Raw genomic sequence first — 13,003 nt, 5'->3', positions numbered from 1 at the left:
CTGTGAGCAGCACGCTTCCCCTACCCTCTACCGTCAGTCCCATGCTTGGGTTTAATTGTGAATCCTGTAACGCTGGTATTTGCCAGCTCCCCTGATTTTAAAGCTTGTTGTAAAACTATCTTGTAGAATCTTTTGGGGGGATTTCCAAATGGAGTCTTGTGTGCTTAATCTCAAACTATACTCTGATCATTCTTTCAACAAATATTCTAGATGTTTGGGATGCATTAGATACATCAGATGCTATTCTAGGCGTTGGAATCTAATTCTCAGAAAATGACTATGAAGGACTATTTACATGTCCTCTTTTCTTTCCCTCCCTTCCACCCTCCCTTCTTTCTTTCCTTTTTTTCCTCCTTGCAAGTACTTCAGAGGACAAATCTTACTGTTGGCAATAATTATTGCAAAAATAAGCAAAACATCACGTATGTGTCATACCCTTGAAGTTTTCTCTATAAGTAAAAGTAACATAGTCTACTCTCTGTTTATTCCCAATGCCTAGCACATAGTAGGAACTACAATACTGAAATGTAAGCTTAAGGAGGAATGGAATTGGGTGGCTTGTTCTCTTCACAGCAAACTGTTTCCATTCTTGACATTGTTTCCCACTCTTGCTCCCTCACTATGGACAGTGTTACCACTTATTGAAAAGAGGCTAAGAATTTTGATGTCAGAAGAGATCGTTGAGAATTAGTCCTTAAGAATAAACTGTGGCCGGACAGTTTAAGCATCTTGCCCAAATAAGAGCTAGGATTAAAACAAACCATTTCAACAAACTCTCAGCCTCTGGTCCTTTTACTCAGAAGCCCTAGCTCTGCCGTCTTCTCTTAATTCTGCCTCAGGAAAAGGTATCCATCTTGCCAAGACTGACTCAACCATCTCTGCTCTTAATTTTTTTCATTCAACAGATTTATTATGGAGCCCTCCTGCCATCTCTACAGTCTCTACTATTCCTTTTTGTCTTATTTTGTTTTCCCACTACCTGTTTACATCTTAAACGAGGGTTTCTCGACTCTAGCCCTGTTGACATTTTGGACTGCATGAATCTTTGTGGGATGTAGGCCTGTGCATTGTAGGATGCTTAACAGGAAGCCCAACCTCTACCTGCTAGATGCAAGTAGCACCCTTTCCCCTACCTCCATGTGACAACCAAAAATGTCCACTGACATTGCCAGATGTCTTCCCTGGGCAGAGGGGGATCACCCCCAGTTGAGAACCAGTGCCTTAATTTTACCTGGCATCTAGCCACGCCCCTATCCCTGGAATCACCCTATCAGAGGAACAGTGACCTCTGAAATTGCTGTATGCTTCCCAAAGACTTGCTAGGGTGAGGAATCCGGGTCTCCTACCACTTCTCTCTCTCTGATTGAACATCCAACTGTGGTGGTTTCAGTTATAGTCTCTATGCAGATGACTCAAATATATACTTCCAGACCTATAAGGTTTAATCATTTTTTACAACTTGTCAGTTGCCTACAGCCAAAGAGTTGCTAAATTCTTTGGGTTTTACTTCCAAGATGTCTTTTTTCCATTTCTACCTCATAAATGAGGCCTTACTGCTTTTAGTTGGAGCTCTTTTTAACATTCATAACTGATCTGACCAACTTGAGACCTATTTTTTTAATAATCCATTCCCTTTTTCACATTCTTTTTTTTTTTTTTTTTTTAAAGATTTTATTTTTCCTTTTTCTCCCCAAAGCCCCCTGGTATATAGTTGTGTATTTTTAGTTGTGGGTCCCTCTGGTGGTGGCATGTGGGATGCCGCCTCAGCATGGCCTGACTAGTGGTGCCATGTCCACGCCTAGGATGCAGACCAGTGAAACCCTGGGCCGCGGAAGTGCAGCAGGCGAACTTAACCACTCGGCCCTGGGCTCGCCCCCTTTGTCACATTCTTACATTGTTCCTCTTGATGTATGGTTCTGATCGTATTACTCATCCGTATGAAACCTTGAGTGGTTTCCAACTTTGACTCCATAATGAAGATTAAACACCGTTACATTATGACCCCAATCTAGCTTTTCAGTCTTAACCATATGCCTGTAATTTGTAGAAAATGAACCATTCATTTCTTCCCAGATACACCTAGTAATACCTTTAATTCTGTTCTCTCTTCCATGAGGAATGTTTTCCATCCTTATTTTTGCCCGTTAAAAGTCTTCTTTCTTCTCTGTAATACCTGAAAAACTGTCCTGCTCTCCAAACCCACATAGGAGCTTTCCTGTTTTAGGGTCTGCCAAAATTTTATTGCAGTTAGATAGAAATTTCAGGCACAAAGCCAGAGACTTTACCTTATTAATCACTTGTATATTTGCTTTATTTTCCATTTAGGATAATAAATATCTTAATTACAGTAATTGGTTTATTTATTTCTGTATTCCTTGTAGATTGTCATACCCTTTATGTATATATATGTTTTACATTAAATTGAAATAATTGGCAAGCATGCTATTTTAATTTGGTCTTAGATGAACAATTAAGTTTAGCTTATCTGTTATCATATTTTCATATTTTTTTCTGACTTTAGTAATCTTTAACCTAAGTTTAGTAAAATTACATGAAAGCCTTTGGAATCTTAATTTGATCTATTACTGTATCAAAAAATATTATTTTTTTCCTAAAATTTGGTTAAAAATCTGTAGATGTAAACTAAATCAAATATTTGTTTTAGGATATAAAGCTTAAGAATGCAGACTCTTGGAAAAGTTTAGGCAAACCAGTCAAAACATCAAGTGTACTGAAATCCTCAGATGAGCTCTTCAACCAATTTAGAAAAGCAGCAATAGAAAAGGAAGTGAAAGCTCGAACACAGGAACTAATACGGAAACATCTGGAACAGAATACAAAGGAACCAAAAGTATTTCAAGAAAATCAGAGGTCTGTAATTTACTGGATTAAAGGAGGCCTTGGGAGATGTATTTTAAATATATTTATTTTTTGTGAAGTGACTATGATTGAGCTATTTAGTAGAATATAGAGCAAATTATAATTGCAAAAAGTAAGTTTTTATTGATATTTTTTATTGATAAGTAGTATCTACTTTGAAGAGTATAGAAATAATCAAGTGATTAAACTATTAAAGATACTAATATTACTAAATTATAAAGACATTATTTTCCAGAAATGGAAATATTGTTTCCATTCTATGTGTAAGTAGATAGTGGTACACCTTGGTCATAGTTTTCCGAAATCTTCTCTTTGTTAATATAGATTTCCCTTTGTAAATTTTGACCAAAAAATTTTTAAAATAATGTCATAACATGAAACGGGGTAATGAGTGTCGCTTTTATATTTGTTATTTAATAACATATCTTTGTAATAAAAACTTTTAAGAAACGTGAAACCTACTTTGAACTATATTGTTTCTTTAAGGGACCTTGGCTTCACTCTAGAATCCTTTTCAAATAAAATGCAAAACAAATGCCTTGGAGAAGAGCAACAAGCACATCTGCAGTCATTGGAAGCTCAAGATACAAGCAAACTCTCGCTTCCTGAGGACCGTAATTTAGCCAGGGAGAAAGAGCAAGAGCGGAGGAGGAGAGAAGCAGTAAGTGAATTTTAGTCTACTAAATCTAACAGACTTAGTAAGAAAGATTGAATAGAGTAGTGTCTTTCACACGTTCAAAAATGTATTTGAGGTGGTTTTTTAGTGATGGTGGAGTTACCTCCTTAGTGAGGATTAGATTCTAAAATCAAAGCCCAAAATAAAATTTTCGTAGTCAAAGACACAAGCATAGTATAAGAGTGCTGACCCTGGAGCTACTAGACTTCCCGTGGGTTCAAATCCTGATTCTGCCATTTACTAGACGTTTGGGCCTGGCAGTTTATTTAACCTCTCTGCCTCAAAAAGTGGGAATAAGAATGCATATTGTGAAGATGAAATGAATTTACGTGTATTAAGCACATAGGTAAAGTGATTTATCACTTACTGTTATTACTCTTGAAAAATCCATAAACCACCTATGAATTGTGGCCAGAAGATATGCCATCTGTCCCACTGTGTTGTTGGCAGTTGCTTCCTTCACGTTTCTTGTGCTTTGTTGAGCTTATTGGAGATGTGTATTTATAGTTTTCATCAAGCTTGGAAAAATTTTGGCCATTATTCCTATTTTTTCTGTTTCCTCTCTTTCTCTTTTCAGTGACTCTGATTACTCACATATTAGCCTACTTGAAGGTGTCCCACAGTTCACTGATGCTCTTTTAATTTTTAAGTTCTTTTTTCCCCTCTGTTTCATTTTGGATAAGTTCATCAGTCTTTTCTTCAATGTCTAATCCACTGTTAATTCCATCCACTGTATTTTTCATCTCAGACATTGTAGTTGTCGTCTTTAGAAGTTCAATTTGGGTCTATTTTATATTTTTTGTATGTCTATAAAACTTTTGGACAAATGGAATGGTTATCATAACTATTTAAATGGGCTTCTCTGCTAATTCTGACATTATGTCAGTTCCAGGGTGGTTTCAGTTGACTGATTAGTCTCCTCTTTATGGAATGTTTGCTTCTTTCCTTACCTGGTAATCATTGATACCAGATGTTGTGAATTTTACCTTGTTGGGTGCTGGATATTTTTGTAATCCTGGGAAAGACATGTGAATTCATAGGACATACAGGAACATTAGTTTGAGGAGAAAAAAACCATTGGCTTTAGCTGAAGTATTGATAATAATATAAATGAATTTCCCAGGAAATAACGTACAAAACTTTTGTTAGCTTCTTATTTTATGACACTAAGGTAGAAACTAATTACATGAAGCAGTGCTGCAACTCGGTGGAGTCTCCTTTAGAGCACTGTGGTCTCGTAGAGCTTTCCACCGTGATGGAAGTGCTCTTTATCTGTGCAATCAAATATGACAGCCACGTACGGCTGCTGAGCACTCGAAATGTAGCTACTACCACTAAGGAACTGAATTTTAAATTGTATTTAATTTAATTAAACAGTACATTTTTAAACATTGTCTGGTTTCTATAGTTTTTAGGAACTTATTAAAATTTCATTAGTACTTTACTAGAAATCTTTCTCCAGTGACATAGGAATTTTTCTTGTTGGTACTCACAAGGGCCCGACTTCAGTCACCCATAAGTGATTTCTCAGCAACCTCCTTGCATCTAACGACTCAGCTAGGTAACCTGATATAATTTCTAGTATCCTAAGCACTTTCTGGAACTTGAGTAGACCTGGAATTCACTGAAACGTGACTAATAAGACCATGTCTTGCAGTTTGATAACTAACACCTTGACCTTGGACCTACTATTCTCATTCTTGACAACCCAACTCTTATATTGCTGCTGCTTGACAAATCCATGCTCTAAAAAGCTGCAATAACTTGACACCTAACAGAGCTCTGGAGAGTTCTCATGCCAGTTCCCTTGACCAAGTTTTTGCTCTTAAATTTGAATGGTTGGTGTGTGTATTAGGACCACTGAGAAAGGAATATGCAGGTTATGGTGTCAGCTGCAGAGAACGTTAGTTCATCTTTAAATCATGGTATCTAAGTTTAATTGGTGTAGAGAATAACCAGTTCCATATCAATAATTATTCCACAAGCACAGATTTTAGTCAAGATGGAAGAGAATCTAAAATAAATAAAGTACCTTTAAATAAAAACGTTTCATTATATATTCTTGGAATTTTGCAGTATGTCTGGATACTTATAGGAGTATCACATGATATTTAGACTAGGATAACGTATCCAACTATCATATTGGAGTGTTAAAATAGAACTTTGAGGAACGGTCTGAGCTAGACAGTTGGCATCCTAAGAGCTGGCGTTAGCAAAGTAGCCTGGATTAAGATTTAAGAATATATCCTTTTGTCTCCAAGGCATATTTAAAGAAATTTTTGTAGTTTGTAGGAGTCACACATAACTTTTTAATATCCTATTTGTAGATGTCACAATTCCAAATCTTCTCCCACACAGCCAATGAGAAGACTGATTCCTATCCAGGAAGTCAAACACCTGGGTGCAAATTGGCACTTTTACCTACCACTTTGAGCGTTACTGTTTACTGATAAAAACTAGTTTTTGAACTTTTCATAGTTGGTGTCATTTCAGATGCTAAAGAATATCTTACCTGGATCACAAAGGCATTCAGGGAAGGCCTCAGAATATAGTAAACATTTGTTTCCTTTGTCTTAATTAGCCTTTTCTTTACTCTGGCTTATTTTGCATTTAATAAACGGCCTTTTACAAAATTTAATGATTATTTAATAATTATAATTATTTAATATAGTAATAAGCCATTTAATAAAATGGCTTTTTAGCATTTAATAAACAACATTGTGCTGAGTGTTATACATGCAGTCTGGTTTGATCTTCCTAAATATCTACGTATGAAATAAACTTGGTTGAATAACTGGCCTTAGGTTACACAGTTAGTAAGTGGCAGAATCAGGGAAAGCCCACAGCTTTAACAATACATATTATGGTTCTCTCAAATAGGTAAGATATTGGTTCACAGAGAAATTAATTTTATGTGTCCAGCACTTCGTTGGTTACAGAGATACATGAAACAATGTCAGCTCAGTTGGTGTTCTTATTAATACCTACTTTCTCAACACTGAGAGTTTTCTCTCTTACCTGGAGAGAAGAACTTAGTGTTCTTGTAGGTTTTAGTTTTTATTTATCACAGCACAATATTTTAACAAAAATCAGATAATGTTTGAAAAGAAATAAAAAATTGTATACAAACTCATTATGTTAAATAAATTGCATAATTTTGTGTGATGTATTCCAAATGTTGCATAATCATTTTTATATAGGTGTAATGAAGGCATAAATTAAAGTAACATTTGAATTTTCCCTTCTTTTCTACAGATGGCTGGTACCATTGATATGACTCTGCAAAGCGACATTATGACAATGTTTGAAAACAACTTTGATTAAAATCCAGTTTTTAATTAACCGTCAACTCAAAATGATAATATAAAAGATTAAAATGCATATGATAAAATGGTTGCTTTCAGACACCAAGATGCCAATCTTATATTGTATTTTGACTGCTCTAAAATGATTAAACAATTTTCACTTACATTTTTTAACAGCTATATGTTCATTTTTTTAATGACAATTTACAGGAAATTTTATAATTTTGGATCCCTAGAAATTGAATAAGTTCCCAGATGTTATTCATTTTATAAATAACTGTCTGCTATGTATTATAGGCCCTGTCTAAGTAATGAAAATCCAAAAAGAGATAGTCCCTTCTTGTGTAGAAATGAAGAATATATAAAGATGTATCAAAAACAGTTCCTGTTGAGTTTTTAACTTTTTAAAGCAAGTATTTGTCTGTAAAAATATTTAGAACCTCTGACAAATAATACTTGGTTTCTTGGAGGGTTCTCTGCTGGTTCTGTATTCAAAATTTATATTGAAATTTTGTTCAAAGAAATCATTCCTTATGGTTGAAAGATGTTGAATTTGAGGCAAAATAACTAAGAGTAAATATTAATTATCTATGTAAGTTTCTATAGGAACTTAAAAAGCATTTCTTAATTTGCATAATATGATAGCAATGAATATTTAAATTTTTACTTAATTATAGTAAGTATTTAAATCTGTAAACTATTTTTGTTTCCTCATTCTCAAGTTGCAATTATGTATAAATTATGTGTATCAGCTTCATGTACTTTAAAATTTTGGACTCTTGAAGTGTAACATGATTCAAGCACTATTCTAGTACCATCTAAAGTAAAAATTCAAAGTGTGTGTATATTATAGAGAAAAAGAAAGAGAGTTTTCTTGACTTCATTTATTTTTATAATCAATATGATAATTTTTTGAAATGTCTTTAAACTATCAGCCATTTTAAAAACATGTTTATTTAACTAATGGCTAAAATGGTGGTGTTAACTTCATGAAACATAGCCAGAATTAAAGTGATAGTCATACCTATTCAACTATACCTATTTTTAAGGAAGAAATTAGTATGTATATACCAAATAGTATGCATTGTCCTTTTCCTAAAAGATCATATAGCTATGGAATAATATATCTGTATATATTCTAATAATGGATATATATGTATTTTAGAAAGATACATCAGAAATATATAGTGGTTACCTCAGAGTGTTGAGATTTCACGTGTTTTTTTCATTCTCTGTAGACTTTTCAGAATTTTCTGGTTCTTTCTAATTGTGATTATGTAATACTTTTAAAATGTGTGGAAATTTTTCCATTTTTGAAGAGAGAATGAAAATGGTAAATAAGAATTTACTTCTGTCAAATACACATTAAATCTTTCAACTGCCTTTAAATAGCTAATAAAACTGATAATGATCTTTGTCTACATCTGAAAAAAAAAGTTCTTTATTAATATATCCTTTTACATTAAAGAATAACCGCTTACTTGAGGTTTTTCTATAACCATTGGAGTAACCCTTACAGAGAGCTATGTTATAGTTTTCAGTGTTTAGTTTAACCAACTTAACACTTTAACCTTTGCTCAGTCTGTAAGGGGTCTGGCACACCTAGATACTCAACCTTTTGGTAGGTTGGTTGAAGTCAGTTTGCAGAGAAAATAATGGTTTATAACTGATTCTTCCTATATTTTGCATTATTTTTTAGTAAAAGATTGTTTGGCTTCTCTTAACTTCTTGCATGGAGTTTACTTCTGTTAACGTCATGCCTGAAATGTTACATGTAACTTATTCACCTTCAACTGAAGCCTGGTTTTGTGAGGAACAGACCCCTTTTCTGTCCCCATCTCTTACTCCTCTCCAACTTCTAAAACTTTCTCATTGTGTTTTCTGGGATTCATGATCAGTCATCAAGAACATCCCCTATATAATCAACCTTTTTGCTGGTTTCTTTCCTCTTTTTGTTCTTGAGTTGTCCTGGAAGTGTGGTCCCTCAACCAGCTGGTCCCAGCATCATCTGGGAGTGTTTTAGAAATGCAAATTCTCAGACTGTAGGTACACTAAAGGAGAAACTTGGGGTGTGGGGTCCAGCAATCTATAGGTGACAAGCCCTCGGGTGATCCTGATACACACTAAAGTTTGAGAACCACTGCTCTGACTGAACTCTGGCTCTCTCCTGCAGGCTCTCATTCAGCACCTGTTTTTTCACTAATGTTTTTCTTACCTTGGAGTGCCATTTGCAGACTGTTCCCCCTCTCTCCTCCCTAAATGCTCCCAGCTTTAAGTTTTCATGATCATCAAACTATGCCACTCATAGTCATTTACCATCCCTGATTCTCTCCTTCTTGTTCTCCAGACATTTGTCTCTGTCTCACTGTCACCCTCTAGTTGACACTTCTCAGTCCCTTGACCTCTCTGTTAATGATCTTAATATCTGACCAACCTTAGCCACCCCTTTGTCATTACCAGTAAGTAAAACCCTTTCTTAGTCTCAATTTCAAGCACTCTACTTGCTCACTACTTCTTCCTATCCTTTTCTCGCTTACTCTGGCTAGACCCTTGACACCAACAGTCATTAGACCTCAGCAGGACCTTCAAACCATTAATCCTAGTGCCTTTTCACAGTACCTCTCCCCTTCACGCCCTCACTTCTCTCCTTATCCATTTTGTAGTACATTATTATTAATAGTCACTCCCTTGTGTACACTCTCAACTTTATTGCTTCTTTCTTTGTTGTATTCACTTGGCAAAACTTCAATCCTTATTAACTACAGCTCCCTGCTCTGTACCCATGAAGCTAGTTGTGGTTAGAGAAAGACATACAACCGTGATTACCAGTCTCACTCTAAATTTGTGAGCATCAACTCAAGTTAGCCTAAATGCTGCCCAGAAATCTTACTACATTTCCATGGTCCATTCACTCTCCTAGGCAGGCGGTTCTGCTATATCTCCATTGTGCTCAGACCTCCAACCAGTATCACCCCCTGCATCATCACTCTATGCTGCCTGTTTCTTTTTTCACTAAGAGAACAGACAATCTGAGGAGAGCTTCCACAAGCTTCCATTACCACCTCTACAAGCATCACTGTTCATAGGCTCTGCTCTCTCCTCTATTACTGAGGAGGAACTGTCCATGCTCTCAGTTAAGGCAAATCTCTTAGTATTCTTTCTTACATCCCCAGGGACGTTGCTGTAGCAATTCTGGTTTCCATCATCAGTGATCTCTCCTCTAGATAGCTATCAGCATACAAACTGGTTTTTCTGGAGGATGAAACTTGGTTTTCTTCTTTAATTTGGCTCTTCAAATCCTTGGCCCATTTAAAGTTTTTTTCTTTATAGCAATTGAAAATTATTAAGATAACAGTTAACCCTTCAAAGTGCAGTTAGTGTTTTTTAGTATAGTCACTCTTTATGGGAATTCTTCATTCTTTACAGTTCTTTACATATTCTGGATATTAACATTTTGTGTTATAAATATTGTTTCCCTGGTACTTGTCAATATATTAAATTCTACATAATTGTGTAGAATGCAACAGTTGAAGCCAATTTGCCATTCTAAAAATGATGTCACAAGTCCTTTATACATGAATATTATATCTAAAGAATTTTTTAACATTTTCTTTTTTCATTTTATTTTTAGTTTTTATTTTATAAAAAAATACTTGTAACAAGTAAAACAATATAAATATGCATAAAGAAAAACAAAATGATCTTACCTCCACTGCATTCTAATATTAACAGTCTGCTGTATCCCCCTTAGCCATGCTGTATGTGTGTATTTACACACACACTATTTTCTCATTTTTTAATTTCAAAGATTTTAGATATGATTTAAAGATAAAATCTTGGAAGAGTAAAAAAATTTGTCTCTCCTCCAACTACTGAGAGATCAAAGCTTACATATTTTTCAGTCTTTTTTATGCTCATCCAAATATGGAGATGTAGAGACTTTGAGGGGCTTGTTTTTACAAAAACATAATTTATATATGTTACTCAGCCACTGGTTTTTCTGCATGCATCAGGAGCATCTGTCTAGGTGTTTTGGTGGATGTAGACTAGTTCATTCCTTTTTAAAAGGCTGCACAACATTACTTAAAATAGCGATATCATAATTTATGTAAATAATCCCTGTTGATTAAGTTGATTTCAGTCTTTCTCTACTGTAAACAATGCTGAAGTAAATATTCTGTTTATATAGCCTTACATAATTGTGCTTCTATTTCTAAAGAGTAGAGCTCCTAAAATGGGATTACTGGGTCAGAAATTACAGTCAAAGAGAGTGCTTTTAATTTTTTTTTATTGAGTTATTGATAGGTTACAATCTTGTGAAATTTCAGTTGTACATTAATGTTTGTCAGTCATGTTGTAGGTGCACCATTTCACCCTTTGTGCCCATCCCCCACCCCACCTTTCCCCTGGTATCCACTAAACTGTTCTTAGTCCATAATTTTAAATTCCTCATATGAGTGGAGTCATACACAGATTGTCCTTCTCTCGCTGGCTTATTTCACTTAACATAATTCTCTCAAGGTCCATCCATGTTATTGCAAATGGAATGAATTTGTTCTGTTTTGCAGCTGAGTAGTATTCCATTGTATATATGTACCACATCTTCTTTATCCATTCGTCTGTTGCTGGACACTTAGGTTGCTTCCATGTCTTGGCTATTGTAAACAGTGAGAGTGCTTTTAATTTTAATAGATGGTGCCAGATGATTGTTCCAAAAAACATTAGAGCAGGTCACATTCCTATAACTTTGAAATTACCACTTTCCCAGTATCCTCACCAGCATTGGCTGTTACTGCCCTCATATTCTTTTTAATCTGAATGAAAAAATGATAATCCGTTTCTTTTAATTTGCATTTCCCAGCCTACAAGTGGGATTGATCATCTTGTATTTGTTAGCCATGTGACTTGCCTAGTCACTAACATCCTTTAATCATTCTCCTTTTGGCTTATCTTTTTCCTATCAACTTGGAGACTTTCTTTTTTTCTTTTTTAGATGTTAGCCCTTATATTTAGAAATATTTTTTCACAATCTATTGTTTGTTTGAGATTGTCCTTTTTTCCCATTAAAATTTAAAATTTTATGTAGTCATATGTCTTCATTTTCCTTTATAGTGCCTAGATATTCTGCCTTGTTTTGGAATGTATACCCCACATCAAGATGATAAAATATTCTACACATCTTTTTGCACTTAAGAAATAATTTTTACAGTAAAATTTCAGATGAATCAAAGACGTTTTTATATATGGTATGAGGTAGGGGGCAGACTTCTTTTTTCTTAATGAACTGTGAGTAGTACTGCCACAATTTACTGAAACTCTGAATTGCAATAGCTGTCACTCTGTAAGATTTATAATCACTTTGTCTAATTTGTACATGCTAGGTAAAATTAAACACTTATAATTTTGATTGGGATTAGATTAGAATTAGGCTTAGAGACCTACCAATTTTATTCTAGCATTACAAATACAAATAATACTACAAATATTATCCTGCGTGGACCCATATTTTGAAAGCATTGCCAGTCTCAAAAAGGCAGGGGAGTCCTCTCAGGACGCCCCTCCCGCCCCGCAATTAGTGGGGAGGAGAGCAGGAAGCAACTGGGGAGGTGTGGCTTCCTCGAGGTCAGATGCTAGGAGCGATGTTTTGCTAATTGTGGCATGGACCAGTGGTGAGGTGGGAAAGCTGAGGGAAAGTCTTCCAGAGTCTGAAGAGGTCCCTGGCTGGCTATAGGCACAAGCAAGATTCCTACAAATTACAAATTAAGGTCAAGAAATTAGCTCAGGAGCAAAGATAAATGATATAAAAAAGCAAGCCACAATGAGAGAGTCAGCAGAAATAATGAACAGCGAATATAAATGATACTTCATCCCTCTCTCCCCAGGACTGCAGTAGAATAGCTATTTGTAAAATGTTTAGAGAGTAAGACTTTTGGGGCAAGATGGGTAGGTTTGGAAAAAATGAGACTTCTAGAAAGGAAAGTGTTGAAGTAAACTAAAAAAATCTCAATGGAGGGATTAAAACAGTTACAGCTAAAGAGAAAATTAGCTAGAAAATATATCCAAATAAAAGTACCAGGATACAGCACAGAGCTGAGAAGGAAATGCAAAAGAGATGTTAGGAGATCTAGAGCAGGGGCTGGCA

General features: G+C 35.1%; 1 protein-coding gene across 25 annotated transcripts in view; it reads left to right on the top strand.

The window, feature by feature from the left end:
- The window catches only part of BRDT (bromodomain testis associated), a 48,089-nt gene extending 40,731 nt beyond the window's left edge, over positions 1-7,358 (top strand). For all 25 annotated transcript variants that reach the window (XM_014740250.3, XM_014740246.3, XM_070267282.1 and 22 more), the window contains 3 exons: positions 2,666-2,871; positions 3,367-3,541; positions 6,812-7,358. In XM_014740250.3, coding sequence (XP_014595736.2) covers positions 2,666-2,871; positions 3,367-3,541; positions 6,812-6,880 — 450 coding nt within the window. In that variant the 3' untranslated portion in view covers positions 6,881-7,358. The remainder of the gene's footprint in view (positions 1-2,665; positions 2,872-3,366; positions 3,542-6,811) is intronic.
- Positions 7,359-13,003: the final 5,645 nt, after the last annotated feature.

Source organism: Equus caballus, chromosome 5, assembly GCF_041296265.1.
Source record: "Equus caballus isolate H_3958 breed thoroughbred chromosome 5, TB-T2T, whole genome shotgun sequence".
NCBI classification, from domain to species: Eukaryota; Metazoa; Chordata; class Mammalia; order Perissodactyla; family Equidae; genus Equus; species Equus caballus.
The sequence above is the reverse complement of the archived record's forward strand: the minus strand, read 5'-3'. Positions and strand labels throughout refer to the sequence as shown.